This window comes from Cornus florida, unplaced genomic scaffold (genome assembly GCF_030987335.1).
Source record: "Cornus florida cultivar Cherokee Brave unplaced genomic scaffold, ASM3098733v1 CherokeeBrave_3.0.0_Hap2_Chr04, whole genome shotgun sequence".
NCBI classification, from domain to species: Eukaryota; Viridiplantae; Streptophyta; class Magnoliopsida; order Cornales; family Cornaceae; genus Cornus; species Cornus florida.
The window spans coordinates 104,305,738-104,318,096 of NW_026775574.1; the positions used below are offsets into that span (position 1 = coordinate 104,305,738).

General features: G+C 35.3%; 2 protein-coding genes across 2 annotated transcripts; one reads left to right on the top strand and one right to left on the bottom strand.

Moving 5' to 3' along the window:
* Positions 1 to 1,329: 1,329 nt before the first annotated feature.
* On the top strand, positions 1,330 to 7,019 carry LOC132304427 (V-type proton ATPase subunit c''1-like). The gene is made up of 4 exons (XM_059802095.1): positions 1,330 to 1,535; positions 1,628 to 1,705; positions 6,294 to 6,464; positions 6,556 to 7,019. The coding sequence occupies exons 1-4, from the start codon at positions 1,408 to 1,410 to the stop codon at positions 6,722 to 6,724; spliced, it is 546 nt and encodes a 181-aa protein (XP_059658078.1). The 5' UTR covers positions 1,330 to 1,407; the 3' UTR covers positions 6,725 to 7,019.
* A 607-nt stretch (positions 7,020 to 7,626) lies between these two features.
* Positions 7,627 to 12,359, bottom strand: LOC132304426 (uncharacterized). The gene is made up of 4 exons (XM_059802094.1): positions 12,032 to 12,359; positions 9,298 to 9,602; positions 8,970 to 9,180; positions 7,627 to 8,399 (listed from the first exon to the last, which is right to left on the bottom strand). The coding sequence occupies exons 1-4, from the start codon at positions 12,278 to 12,280 to the stop codon at positions 7,824 to 7,826; spliced, it is 1,341 nt and encodes a 446-aa protein (XP_059658077.1). The 5' UTR covers positions 12,281 to 12,359; the 3' UTR covers positions 7,627 to 7,823.

Below are 12,359 nucleotides of genomic sequence, written 5' to 3' on the forward strand. Positions count from 1 at the left end.
ACTTAATGGTGCCTTATTTTTTTTTTAGTTGGGACTCACACACACTGCCTCCATTGAGGTTCGAACCTCTAACCTCCCATTGAGAAGTGGAAACCTTGTACCGAGAAGCCTGTTGGTTAATGGTGCCTTATAGTTAGCTGTAGGTTTTTCCTATGAAATACCTAATGATAGAGAGTCTAATTTTGCATTTCATGGTAACATTCGGGATACTAATGACATTATGACGATGTCAGTCCTCACTCACATAAATCAGTTCAACCCGTCTCACTTTCGAACTCCAAATCATTATCCATACTTTAATGACAAACTAATCTTATTTATAATTTGGCAGTTCAAAACTGTACTTTATTCTTCTTCTTTTTTCTTTCTCCTCCTTAATCTTCCTTTTTTTTCTCCTCCATCTTCTTTTTCCTCAGCTGGGGACAGCCAAGATAGTTGAATGTACGTGCAAAGACTTCATGTAATAAGCTATTCTAACAAATTTGACTACGCTTGTTTAAACAATCTCTTCGTCTTCAAGGAGTGATATTTCTTCTAATTTTTTTCAAAAGTTTAGCGACATGCATTTGTTATATTTCTCAAAAAGTTGGGATCCTCTCGTGCCATACCACTTTAGATGACCATGATCACCTCACACATGCACTACCATGTGAAGTGATGGAGGCCGTCGAAAGGACATGGCCAGAGGAGGCCCAAGCGGTCGCCCGGAGTTGGTTCAGTTCCAATAAGACCTCTTGGAGTACCCTTCTTTTCAATTGTCTTAGGACTGGAGATTGTGTGGTCCTTGTTAATTAACAAGATCACTGCAACGATTCAGCACTGGACCAGTAAGAAGCTCTCATTGATTAAGTCCGTTCTATGCAGCATTCAGCAATGTTACTCGATCCAGCCACCTACCAATCAGAGTCATCAATGATCTAATTCTTTTTATCAAATAATAATAATAATAATAATAATAATAATAAATAAAAATAAAAAATTGTGATAAGATGATCTTGTTTGGTCTCCTATTTTAGCAATCCTGATATTTCCATCCTCTACACTGTTTGAATTAAATTTGTCTATGATTAATTATGTTGGAATGCATCTGTAACATCTGTTTTACATATTTCAAATTGTCCAATCCATTTAATTCTTAAAGACAACAAATTAACTAGATCAAACTACATTGACCAAAAAAGAGTAAAAGTAGTGCTCACATCTGAAAAGCTCGACTAACCTTAATAAATGGGCCTAAGCGAAATGGGCCTTCAAACCCAAACAGTGGTCATGAGATTTTCCTTAGGCCCATTTAGTAAGGCCGTGTTCTGCGTGGGAGCTTCAAGCTCGCGGTCTCGCATCAATCAAAGGGACCCTGCGACTCTCTGAGAAAAAAGATCATTGTAGAGAGAGAACGAAGAGATCCCAATGTCCACTTCAACAATGGTGGGAGCTTCAAGCTCGTGGTCTCGCGCAATGGTGCAGATCTCACCTTACACCTTCTCAGCCATCGGCATCGCTATCGCCATCGGCGTCTCCGTCTTAGGCGCTGCTTGGTATATACATACATGCATATATATAAAATATAAGATGTAATTGATTTTCTGTTTCCATGTCTGATACTTTGATTTTTGTGATATTCTTATAGGGGGATTTACATAACTGGTAGTAGTTTGATCGGTGCCGCAATCAAAGCTCCACGAATCACCTCAAAGAATCTCATTAGGTAAAACCCTAATTTCGATCTTCTCTAACCTTCGAAAATTCTACCAGATTCTATGTTACTTTATTTATTGAGTTACTCTGTTTGATTTTTATATAGTTATCCGATTATAGTGAGAAGTGAGTTGTTAGGTAGATGGATCTCTAATTTGGTTGGATTTAATGCAATTATTAGGATGTAATGCGCTATATGCTACAATTGAATGAAAACATCAGTTTTATAATTGCCAATATGCATTTGTTTCATTGTGTATGGTTTGAATTGATACCCAAAAAAGCGTGATGCCATATTTTTATCCAGAATTAGTGGTGTTGTTTGAAGCATAAGACAGAGTGCTCTGAATCCAGTTTGCTAGTGATGTAGGACGTACTTTACTTACAGAATTAGGTGAAGATTGAAAATTTTGGAGTTGGAAGTGATATTGTGGACATCCGACATCCAGCTGTAGATCTCTAGTTTTTTTTCTTTCTAATTATGAGTCTTGAAAACTAATAATGATACTACTGGTTAGAAAATCCATTCTATTTCAGTCCAGTATGTTATCTATGTCATATAGAACGTATACAAAGATTAAAGTTCAATGGAGGTCGAAACAAAAACAAATAGAGTGCTTGGGTTCGTCTGAACAATGTTTGTGGTGTTATTTTCCTCTACTAAGTCCTTGTGACATGAAGGTTAGAAGCCGGCTCTTTGTATAGGTTTTAGTATGGTAGTTTGCTTCTTTTTTCTTCAATATTGGCTTGAGAAATTACTGCTTTGCTTTGTTTCATAAATTGTAATTGCATAGCTTTCTCTTCTTCCTTTTCTCTCATTTTCTTCTACTTATCTTCTCCTTCTTCTTGTTGTTATCTTACTTTATTCTCTTAATTTATCATATGAAAAACTGTTTGCTGCGTTTAAATCAAATATTAAAACTGGCTCAAGCCCTTGTTCTCTTTCCAAAACCATATTCTACCAATTCCTATTTTTTCATAGCAACCATAACCCTATGTCTTCATTATAATCCTGGATCTCAAAATGTTTGCATTCGAATGGTTTCCTTTTTAAAGATTCACCCCTCGAAATTGTTTGCCTGCATGCAATTCTCTTTCTTCTTTCAATAAGCAAACGTTATTCAGTGGAATTTATCTTGTATAATTGGTTGAGAAATCATTATGGTTCTTTGGATGTGGTTTCCTTTCCACATTGTAAAGAATGGGAGGCATGTGGAGTTCGTGGTTACAAAAGAATGATATTTTTCTAGCGATTTATGTTCCGGAAAGTATGTTGCAAAATACAGTATACTTTTATTCCATTTTATAATAAACTAGCAAACTGGAAAATGGTTTCCTTTTATTCCTGAGTTTTCTTAGTATCATAAAAAGATCAGCTGAGATCTAATAGATTGGTCTTTTTTAGATGAGATCTAATAGATTGATTTCTCTAAGTTCTTTGTTTTCACATGCTGAATTATGAGAAACTTTAAAAAGTAATGAGAGAACTTGTGCACTGTAATAATATTACTTATCATTGACCACCACTTTTTAAAAAATTAATAATAATAAAGATCTCATTTTCGACTTTCTTAATACGTTAATACAGTCCAGTGTTATTAAGGCCCAAGGCGCTAGAGGTCCTTTGGAGCCTAGGCGCACGGCAAGGCACGCGCTTGATTGAAGTGAGGCGCACAATTAAAAATTTAAACTACCATAAAAACATTCATATCTCATAAGTCATATCAATATTCTAGAATTAATATCAAATATAAAAAAGTAAATCCATCAACTAAACAAGCATCCAACAACCAGAAAACAGAGCGCAAATTTGTTTTCTTGAAAGGAAAATCATAATTTTGATTTTTTGAATGGCAAAATAGAGCACAAAAAGAAATAAATCTGTTAACAACAACAACAAAAAACGGGTAGAAAGAGAAGAAAAGAAAAAAGAGCGAAAAAAAAAGATGCAGAGACAAAAGAAGTAGATGAAGAGAGAGACGTAGATGAGAAGAGGGAGAAAGTGTTAAAGAAAAATACAGAGAAAAACAGAGCCGCCCAAAAAGAAAGACTAAGAAAGGAGAACTAAACGAAGAGAGAGATGTAAACAAAGATAAAAAGAGAGGAGAGAGAAGTAGAGGAGAAGAGAGAGAAGAAGAAGAAAGAACTGACGTGGCTTCGTCGTTCATCTCTGCAACTTGGGTTTTGTCGTTCGTCTCGCGGTCTTACTCTTTATCTGTTCGGTTGACACTTTGACTCTTGGGCTTTCTTATTTGTTTATTCTTTTGAACAAAAGCTTCTTCTCTCGTACGCTTGAGTTTTCTTATTTGTTTATTAAGTTGCCAAAAGTACCCTTTTTGGATTAAGAAATAGAATATAATAGTTTTTTTAAAAAATCAGTGGTGTGCCTGATAAACAGGACAAGACACAACCGAGGCGCGCTCCTAGTAAAAATTTGTGAGCCTAAGATGACAACGGGCACTAGATATGCACCTCGAGCCTAGGCGATCCTTTAACAACGCTGATACAGTCCAATAATACAATTTATCAAGTATATCCCAATAATAGCACATTTTGAGTACCTCCTCCCGTTCCTTTTCTACATACCAAAATGACATGCAGTTTGTGATATATAGTTGGAGTTACATACACAAATTCAGGATCATTTGGCCATGAACTTATTTGAACTCTTCCGATGTTCCTTGTTCAATACTAAGGGCCCGTTTGGATTGGCTTTTGAAACGCTGCTTTTAGCTTTTTGGGGTTGGAAGCTGTTTTGAGTAATGTTTGGCTAATTTTTTAAAAGAGCTTTTAAGTCTTAGAAGAGCGTTTTGGAGAAGCTGGGTACCTCCAGCTTTTCTTAAACGGTCTTTTTTTAAAGACACGGAAAGCTGTTAAAGGGTTTAATGAAACTTTCAAAATACCAAGCGTTCCCTCCATATTGTGAACAAAAAATAAAGTATTCTACCTGTATCCCTATATATGTAAAGAAACCTAATCGCATCACAAATTGTCTCTTTCATCTGGTTCACAATTTCACATAGCAGCAGGTTCCTCCTCTCTTGTTTCTCTTCCTCAAGATTTCAAGGCTAGGTACTCCATATTTTTTTCCATTGGACAAATAACTCCTAAATACAATATTATTTTACGTTTTATCATGAATCAAATTTGTTAGATTTTAACGAACGATGAGTGAGAACAATATATATATATATATATATATATATATTTATTTATTTATTTATTTATTTATTGCTATTGCAATTTATATTTCGATTCATTCTTGATTTTGGTTTTTTGTTTTCCCTTTTTCTCATATACGTTACCATCATATGTTTTTGTATATATATATATATATATATATATATATTTATTTATTTATTTATTTATTTATTGCTATTGCAATTTATATTTCGATTCATTCTTGATTTTGGTTTTTTGTTTTCCCTTTTTCTCATATACGTTACCATCATATGTTTTTGCCTTCAATTTTATTTTCTCTTAGCTTTGCGAATCTGTGGGTATATACAGGTAATATATGTGTATATTTTATATGATTTACTTGATGATAGTTGCGAAAATAAACTCCATAAGTTGGGCTAATGACTCTTTCAACTTACATAACCACGGTCAACCAAAAAATATGAAGAACAAAGAAATCTTTTCATCTTTAGCTTTTTTTTCACATCGAAATTGAATTGGGAAATACTTTCCATCTGTAGCTTTTTTTTCACATCAAAATGAACATGTATATAATGGCGTCCTCAGAATCTTTCTATGGCAACCACGAAGTACTAACCAAAAAAAAAATGAAAGAAAAAAAAAAAATCCTTCCATTTTTAGCTTCTTCCTTTTTTCACCTCAAAATTGAATTGAAAAATAGGTGAACTTATATGTAAATCGTTGTATTTAAAAAAAAAAAATTCCTTTCATATATCAATTTCTCAAAACACTATAGAAGAAAGAATTTATAAAATGAGTTACATATATTAAGTTGAAAAAATCGAAAGAAAAAAAAATAATTAAATAATTAACTATATGAATGACTTTCTTATAGTGAAATTAATAAAAAATGTAGAAGAATGTTATTTAGATCATTTTATAGACAACAACAATGTAAAAGTAATAATTTTTAAATCATTTTCACGATGGATGTGTAACGTATTTCGTTCTTTCACAAATGATATGTTTTTTAATATCATAGTTTTGGTTACAGTTGTTGGGATGGTCATTGTTTGGAACCTTATTTCATTGGTTAGTGTTTGGAACCTTATTTTATCTAAGGGCAAATTAGTTATATTAGTAGTAGAAGAGCTTTAGTAAGCATTTTGCCAAACAGACAAAAAAGTTCTTCTAACATTAAAAACTCTTCTAAAATACAATTCCCAAACACTATCAAATAAGCCAAATAGAAGTGATAGCTTATACTTCTCTTCTTCTTCTCTGTAAAAGCATAAGTAAAAGCTATGCCAAACGAGCACTAAGGATGCTGTGAACTTATCTTTCTTTCACTTAAAGTTATTCAATATTGTGTATGTTTAACTTTTTATATGAATTTTGGGTGCCGTTCATGGTGCCATCTTGCTACTGTAATTTGACTTGTATACTTGTGTTGTTAGTGTAATCTTCTGCGAAGCTGTTGCTATATATGGAGTTATTGTGGCAATTATCCTACAAACAAAGTTGGAGAGCGTTCCAGCATCACAGTTATATGCGCCCGAGTCTCTTAGAGCCGGATATGCAATCTTTGCTTCGGGGATTATTGTGGGATTTGCTAACCTTGTTTGCGGGTTTGTCCCACCTTTTACTCTTTGAACAAATTTTTTAATTAACGAGTATGTGGTACTTTCCTTCTTGTTTCTGACTTCTGTTTGATAACAGGTTGTGTGTAGGAATAATTGGAAGCAGCTGTGCATTGTCTGATGCCCAAAACTCATCGCTCTTCGTGAAGATTCTTGTGATTGAGATCTTTGGTAGTGCACTCGGGTTATTTGGAGTGATTGTGGGAATTATTATGTCAGCTCAGGCATCATGGCCGTCAAAAATATAGGGTGATTTGGTATTTTTGTGGATGCCCGACAATCTTTCTTTTTCCAAACCATTATATTTTTTGTGCCCCAAATTCTGTATCTATTCCATCAATTAGGTTAGTAAGTTTATGAGTTCTGGTGTGAAAATGCTTTCTTGTGGCATCTTTACTGCCCATGTTCCTACAAAATAGGGCAGAATTTAATTAGCAGAATTGATATTGTGTATGATTTCGAATCTTGAGAACAGACCTCTTACCTAATTTAAACATGATCGAATTGCCCAAAGAAAAGGAACTGCTAAAAATATTTTGTTTACGCTGTTCAGTGAAATTCTTTGATCTATGCAAAATTAGATTTTTAATACAAGAAAACACCTTTATATGGAGCAGATGATGCTAATTAAGGCAGTCACAAATATGTACTCTTCAAAAGAGAGTGAAAGAACAGTTTTCTTTGTGATCAATGCATACTGTTTGGTTCTTCGCTGGCCAATCTCTCCTTGAGTGCATGGTTATGGACTCATTCAATGAATTTTCCTCAAAGGTATCACTTACCTAGTTATTTGATTTTGCCATTGTTATTTATATGGTGTCTCTGCTGATGTACTGGAAATACGTAAAGGACCCGAGATTGATTTATCGCGTTGGCTATACCATGTCTTTTCCAGGAAAAATTGTTCTCAAAGCCGAATCAATGCCCTCATGCATCCCTAATTTTAAACTTTAGGCCAAAAAATGGTCGTTTGTGATTCTATTTTCTCAATAATATGCATTTCTGATGAGCTTAGCACGAATTTTGAACGATGTCAATCCAGCAAAATCTTATTGCACCTTTTGCCAGTCAATTGAAAATGTCATCCCCATTTGTACCTCATTAACATTTGAATCCAGAAATGCATTCTCTTGAAAGCCCTGTTTCCCAATGCCTGCAAAATCCAATAATTTATTCCATTTCCATATATGTCCAACACCATGGCAGCTAATCTGCTTCTTCAGAATGTGAAAACTGAAATTCTTATATTCTCCTAAATCAGTCATTCTAGATTTGGATTAATAATAGTACATGAATTTTATTCAAGAACAATTATAAGACATACACAAGTAATTTTATACAAGCACCTTACTGAATGTTGTAAATGAACAATGCTCCTAAAGCTGGTTGCCAACAAGTATGCTCCATTGGAAATGGCAAATGCAGATCGACTACTGAGCGAACGTCAGCAAAGAAAGGCATGTTTTTCTGTTGAAGCTCTTGGCAATCCTCAGGAGTTGCTGTTTGCGGATCAAAAGGCTTTCGATCAGGAAGGATCAAACCTTGTTTGATGCGACCCACCCTCCGTGAATGTAGGACTTGCTTCGAAACGACTGGAAGCCGAATAGACTGATACTCAGTGAGAGCTGAATGTAAATTTGCTACACCCCACTTCTTGAGGCATTCACCAAGAACCGCTGCGTCGACTATTGACATGTTTGTGCTTCTCACGCCGTGAGGGGTTGTGGGGTGAGCTGCATCTCCTATCAAAACCACGTTGTCCCAAAAAAGTTGTTCTAGAGGATCACAATCATATATGACATTTATGAAAGGTTCCTTCGTTTCTTTCATGACTCTCGCCAATTCTGGAACCCAAACCTTCTCCGCTTCTTCATGCATCTTCTCAATCATGTCACTGCTCACTTTCATGGTCACTGAATTCCCCTAGATAATTTTTTCAACAATCAGTCCAAGTTGGTTTTGCTAACACTAGAATTCTATATAGAGCTCATGGAACTGTCATTCTAGTTCTGAAATTCTCCTATGTCCTTGGTTTGTACAAATTCAAGCTAGCAACTATGAACCAGTGCCTATTTGTATTTTGGGTCAAAAATTGTAATTCGAAAGTACTGGAACTAACATATTGTGGTTTTTCTAGGTTCAACCCCTTGGTTTTGTTTTCTATTCTGCAATATGTACATCAAAAGTCTTGGATCATCATCACTATGGTGCCAACACTGCCTAAAACTGATATAAACAGTGTATTATATCCAAGTGCATCAATGAAAAGAGTCCCTCAACATAAACCTTGTTTCTAATTTTCATCTTGTTTTTTTGTCAATTCTCACACTTCTATTGGTCCACAAATCATGTTTTACAGCAGATCTATATGCACAATAATTGGAGCACCAACTACATGACTAAAACTAGCTTTAACTTGGTTTTCCAGTGGGTACTTAACTAGTAAAAAAGATTCTAGATAAGTATTACATGGGATGAGAGCACGTGGATTACCTTTAGTTCTGGTTCAGGTTGATTAACATACCAAATCCAATTGATCCTTTTGTTCAAAAGCTCATAAAGCACGCAATGAGTTCCAGAAGCAAGGTCAAAGTATAAGCATGTACCAAGATCGGGATATGCCCTGCGGATGCCCATAATGGCTTCTGAATTATCATTATCTGAAAAATCAAGAATCCCTCGCCATGCACAATAACCCGAGTACCTACAAGAAAACAGTAGCATGAAATACTAAGGTTGTTAGCAACACATCATGCCCTTTTTTTTTCTTGTATTTTATTTAAATAAACATGTTGAACCCTTGAGCTTTTTTTCTACAAACCTCAATTTAAGGTCAGGAAGAAAACTCCTGCGGATTGAAGAGAGACAGCCATCTGCTGCAACTAGCAAATTCCCAACTATTTTAATGATTTTGCCAGTTTCAATAACTTTGGTCTTTACTTCAACACAAGTTTTGTCATCAGAACTGCAGAAAGAGAGAAATAGGTGACCCCAGCAAAAAATGTCTTGTGGTAATGCATTGGACAGGAGGCCATGCAGATCAGCCCAGTGCGCAGCTCTAAAATTGAAGTTCTCATCTCTTGTTAGAGTTGAGCTAATCTTCTTCTCGCTATCTGTAGCTTGGTCCTACGAATAAACGGAAAGTTAAGAATTGAAGGAATTAACTAAACTTAAGTTTGAACCCAATTAAGTCCTCCGAGAGTACCTGATTGATAAACCTTTTACCTGACATTTTTTAAAGTAATTTGTCTTTGTTATTTGCCAGAACACAACATAAATTTGCCACAAGTATAGATTCACCAGAATAGCTTCTGACTAAATCCAAGACTAAGTGCTTGTATTACTTCCATTATTTACTACTGAACCCAGAAATATTTACATCATGTTTTAGAAAGAAAAAAAAATGGAGCAAATTACTTTACCCTAACCTTCTCTTTAAGTGCTTAGAATTTATTACTTTAAAAGCTATATAATTAAGGTGTTCGCATAAAAAAGAAAGTCATGTAAGAAGGTCACTTGACCACTGAAGAAAATTATAATCATGTGCAAGTAATAAGACTTCTTTTGACGCGCTAAGAAATGATTACTTTAAAAGGTATTACACCCTTCAGAAGTCTAAGGGGAAAATAAACCAAAAATTTAATGTGCTTGGTGATGAAGCTAATCACCACACCTTCACACGGAATAAAGCTGGGAATATAGTTTTCTGATCTGATTACAAAAAGTACTAAAATATAGTCATTGCGGATAATCTGACTTTATATTGTGCAGCAAATCATTCTTGGTTTGCTAGGTACGAAAATGCAGGAATTCTCGATTGGATGATATTTTGTTTTGATAGACAATTGCAAGAATCAAGCCCCTGATCTCATTTTTCTTCTTCATATGTCATAACTCCACCATAATGCCACGAGAGTTTGTTCTTTGCAACTTTACATGGTGCAGCAAATCATTCTTGGTTACTTGGTGAGAAAATGCATTCAGATCATATTTGGATTAATAGACAATTGTATGAATCAAGTCCCTAATCTCACACCTTTTCTTTGCAAACCATAAGGTCCATAAACCACCACAATGCTACAGCAATTTTAACCAACTTATGACGTATTATACATGCATATATATGTGATATGGTCACATGCTCATTTTTCCAGAAATTATTCTTATCTTTAAAAGTTCATTTTAGGTAGGAGGGAAGAGTGAAAGCATGAGGAGATAAGAGACAAAAATGAAAAGGTGGAGGCAGGAAAAAGGAGGAAAAGAATGAGATTTTATGGTTTCATAGGAATGAAAGGGAAAGGATAAGGAAGAGAGAATGAAAGATCATTTCCTTCAGGACCGCCATATTCTTCCCTCACAAAAGTGGAGAGAAAGGAGAAGAAAACAACTTCCTCTTCTATATTTTCACCCTTCAAAAGCCACTCTCCAAGTTTCACCCATATTACAGGATTAGAATGAATTGAGTCTAGGTTTAATTATTCAAGGACTATAGCTTACATTTAATCATTTAGATTTAGATTTCAAAAAGATGCTTAAATTGATTTGAGTCCTTCTATTAAAACTCGCTACGGCCTTCTTCACCAATGTAGTGATGCAGAAGCTTTTGTTCTGAGGCGGGGGATTACACTGAAGTGGATCAGGCTGTTATGTCTTTGAGAGCTGTGGTTTCTAGAATTCAAATTTTGATTGAGGACATTAGAGCTCTGTTGCCTTTGTTTTCAAGTTGTAAACTGCTTTGCGCTCCTCGATCTTGCAATGACATAGCGAGTCGATTACAAAGAAAGGAAGGAAAAGATCATTTCCCTTTCATAAGGATACATTTCCTTCCTATCAATCTCTTCCTTCCAATTTTTCTTCCATCCTACTAAATACAGCATAAATTAAGTAAACATTTTGAGCCAAATTTATCTTTTCTTTTATATGTGCAAGTAGAATGATAAATTCACAAGCACCCTTTGATTCGTCTTCCCCTTCCCTTTCTACCCAATTCAACAACATTACCCTTTAATTTTTTATGTTTTTATTTTTTATTTTTATATCCCGGCAAACTAGGGGAGGGAGATTTGAACGCGAACACACCCGCTCAGGGAGCTGGACGCTCTACCAAGGCCCGTCATTGGATAATGCCCAAGAACATTTCCCTTTCATAACTATACCTTTTTCCTCCTGTAATGTCTTCCAATTTTCCATCCATCCTACTAAATTTAGCATAAATTAAGTAGGCAATTTGAATGAGGATGGTCATAATGCCAATCTAACTTCTAATGGAGTTTGAATTCTACAAGAGTCACCCACAAAAAGGACTTTTGCAAGAAGCTTTTGATTCATATACAGTTGTTATAGGACAAAGATACAAAATATATATATATATATATATATATATATATATGTAGAGAGAGAGAATGAAACCCAATTGAATTACAAAGTTCTTTGATTCATATATAGTTGTAATAGGACAAAGACACAAAGATAACATATATAGAGAAAGAAACCCAATTGAATTGAATTACAAATAGAACATTTGCACAGCAAATCAAAATTGGAAAAATAAGTACCTGATCGATTGTAAGGGGCATGGAAGCCTTGTGCAGAAGGCCGGGTGGTCCGAGCCATGACTCAATGAGTTGCTGAGCCAAGGGGTCGAGTCCGAGTCCAGCACCTGTTGGGCTACCACTCGGGGGTGCGCATGATTTCTCAAGCACCACAACGTCCCACCCTGCTAAGATGAGCGCGTGTGCGCAGGACAGACCAGCTATGCTACCCCCCACCACCACTGCCTTCGGCTTCTTGCCGGCTTCGTTCATATCTCTCACACACGCGCACTCTCTCAAGAATTAGATATGTTGTGTGTGTGGTATATATGGTTGGGAAGAAAGGAAAGGA

Bases quoted from the DNA above. Each gene is read 5' to 3' on its own strand.
- LOC132304427 (XM_059802095.1), top strand. From the start codon at position 1,408: ATGTCCACTTCAACAATGGTGGGAGCTTCAAGCTCGTGGTCTCGCGCA. The intron at 1,536-1,627 runs GTATATACATAC...ATATTCTTATAG, and splicing joins TCCGTCTTAGGCGCTGCTTG to GGGGATTTACATAACTGGTA. The intron at 6,465-6,555 runs GTTTGTCCCACC...GTTTGATAACAG, and splicing joins TTTGCTAACCTTGTTTGCGG to GTTGTGTGTAGGAATAATTG.
- LOC132304426 (XM_059802094.1), bottom strand. From the start codon at position 12,280: ATGAACGAAGCCGGCAAGAAGCCGAAGGCAGTGGTGGTGGGGGGTAGC. The intron at 9,603-12,031 runs GTACTTATTTTT...GTTTATTCGTAG, and splicing joins TGCCCCTTACAATCGATCAG to GACCAAGCTACAGATAGCGA. The intron at 9,181-9,297 runs GTTTGTAGAAAA...GTTTTCTTGTAG, and splicing joins CTTCCTGACCTTAAATTGAG to GTACTCGGGTTATTGTGCAT.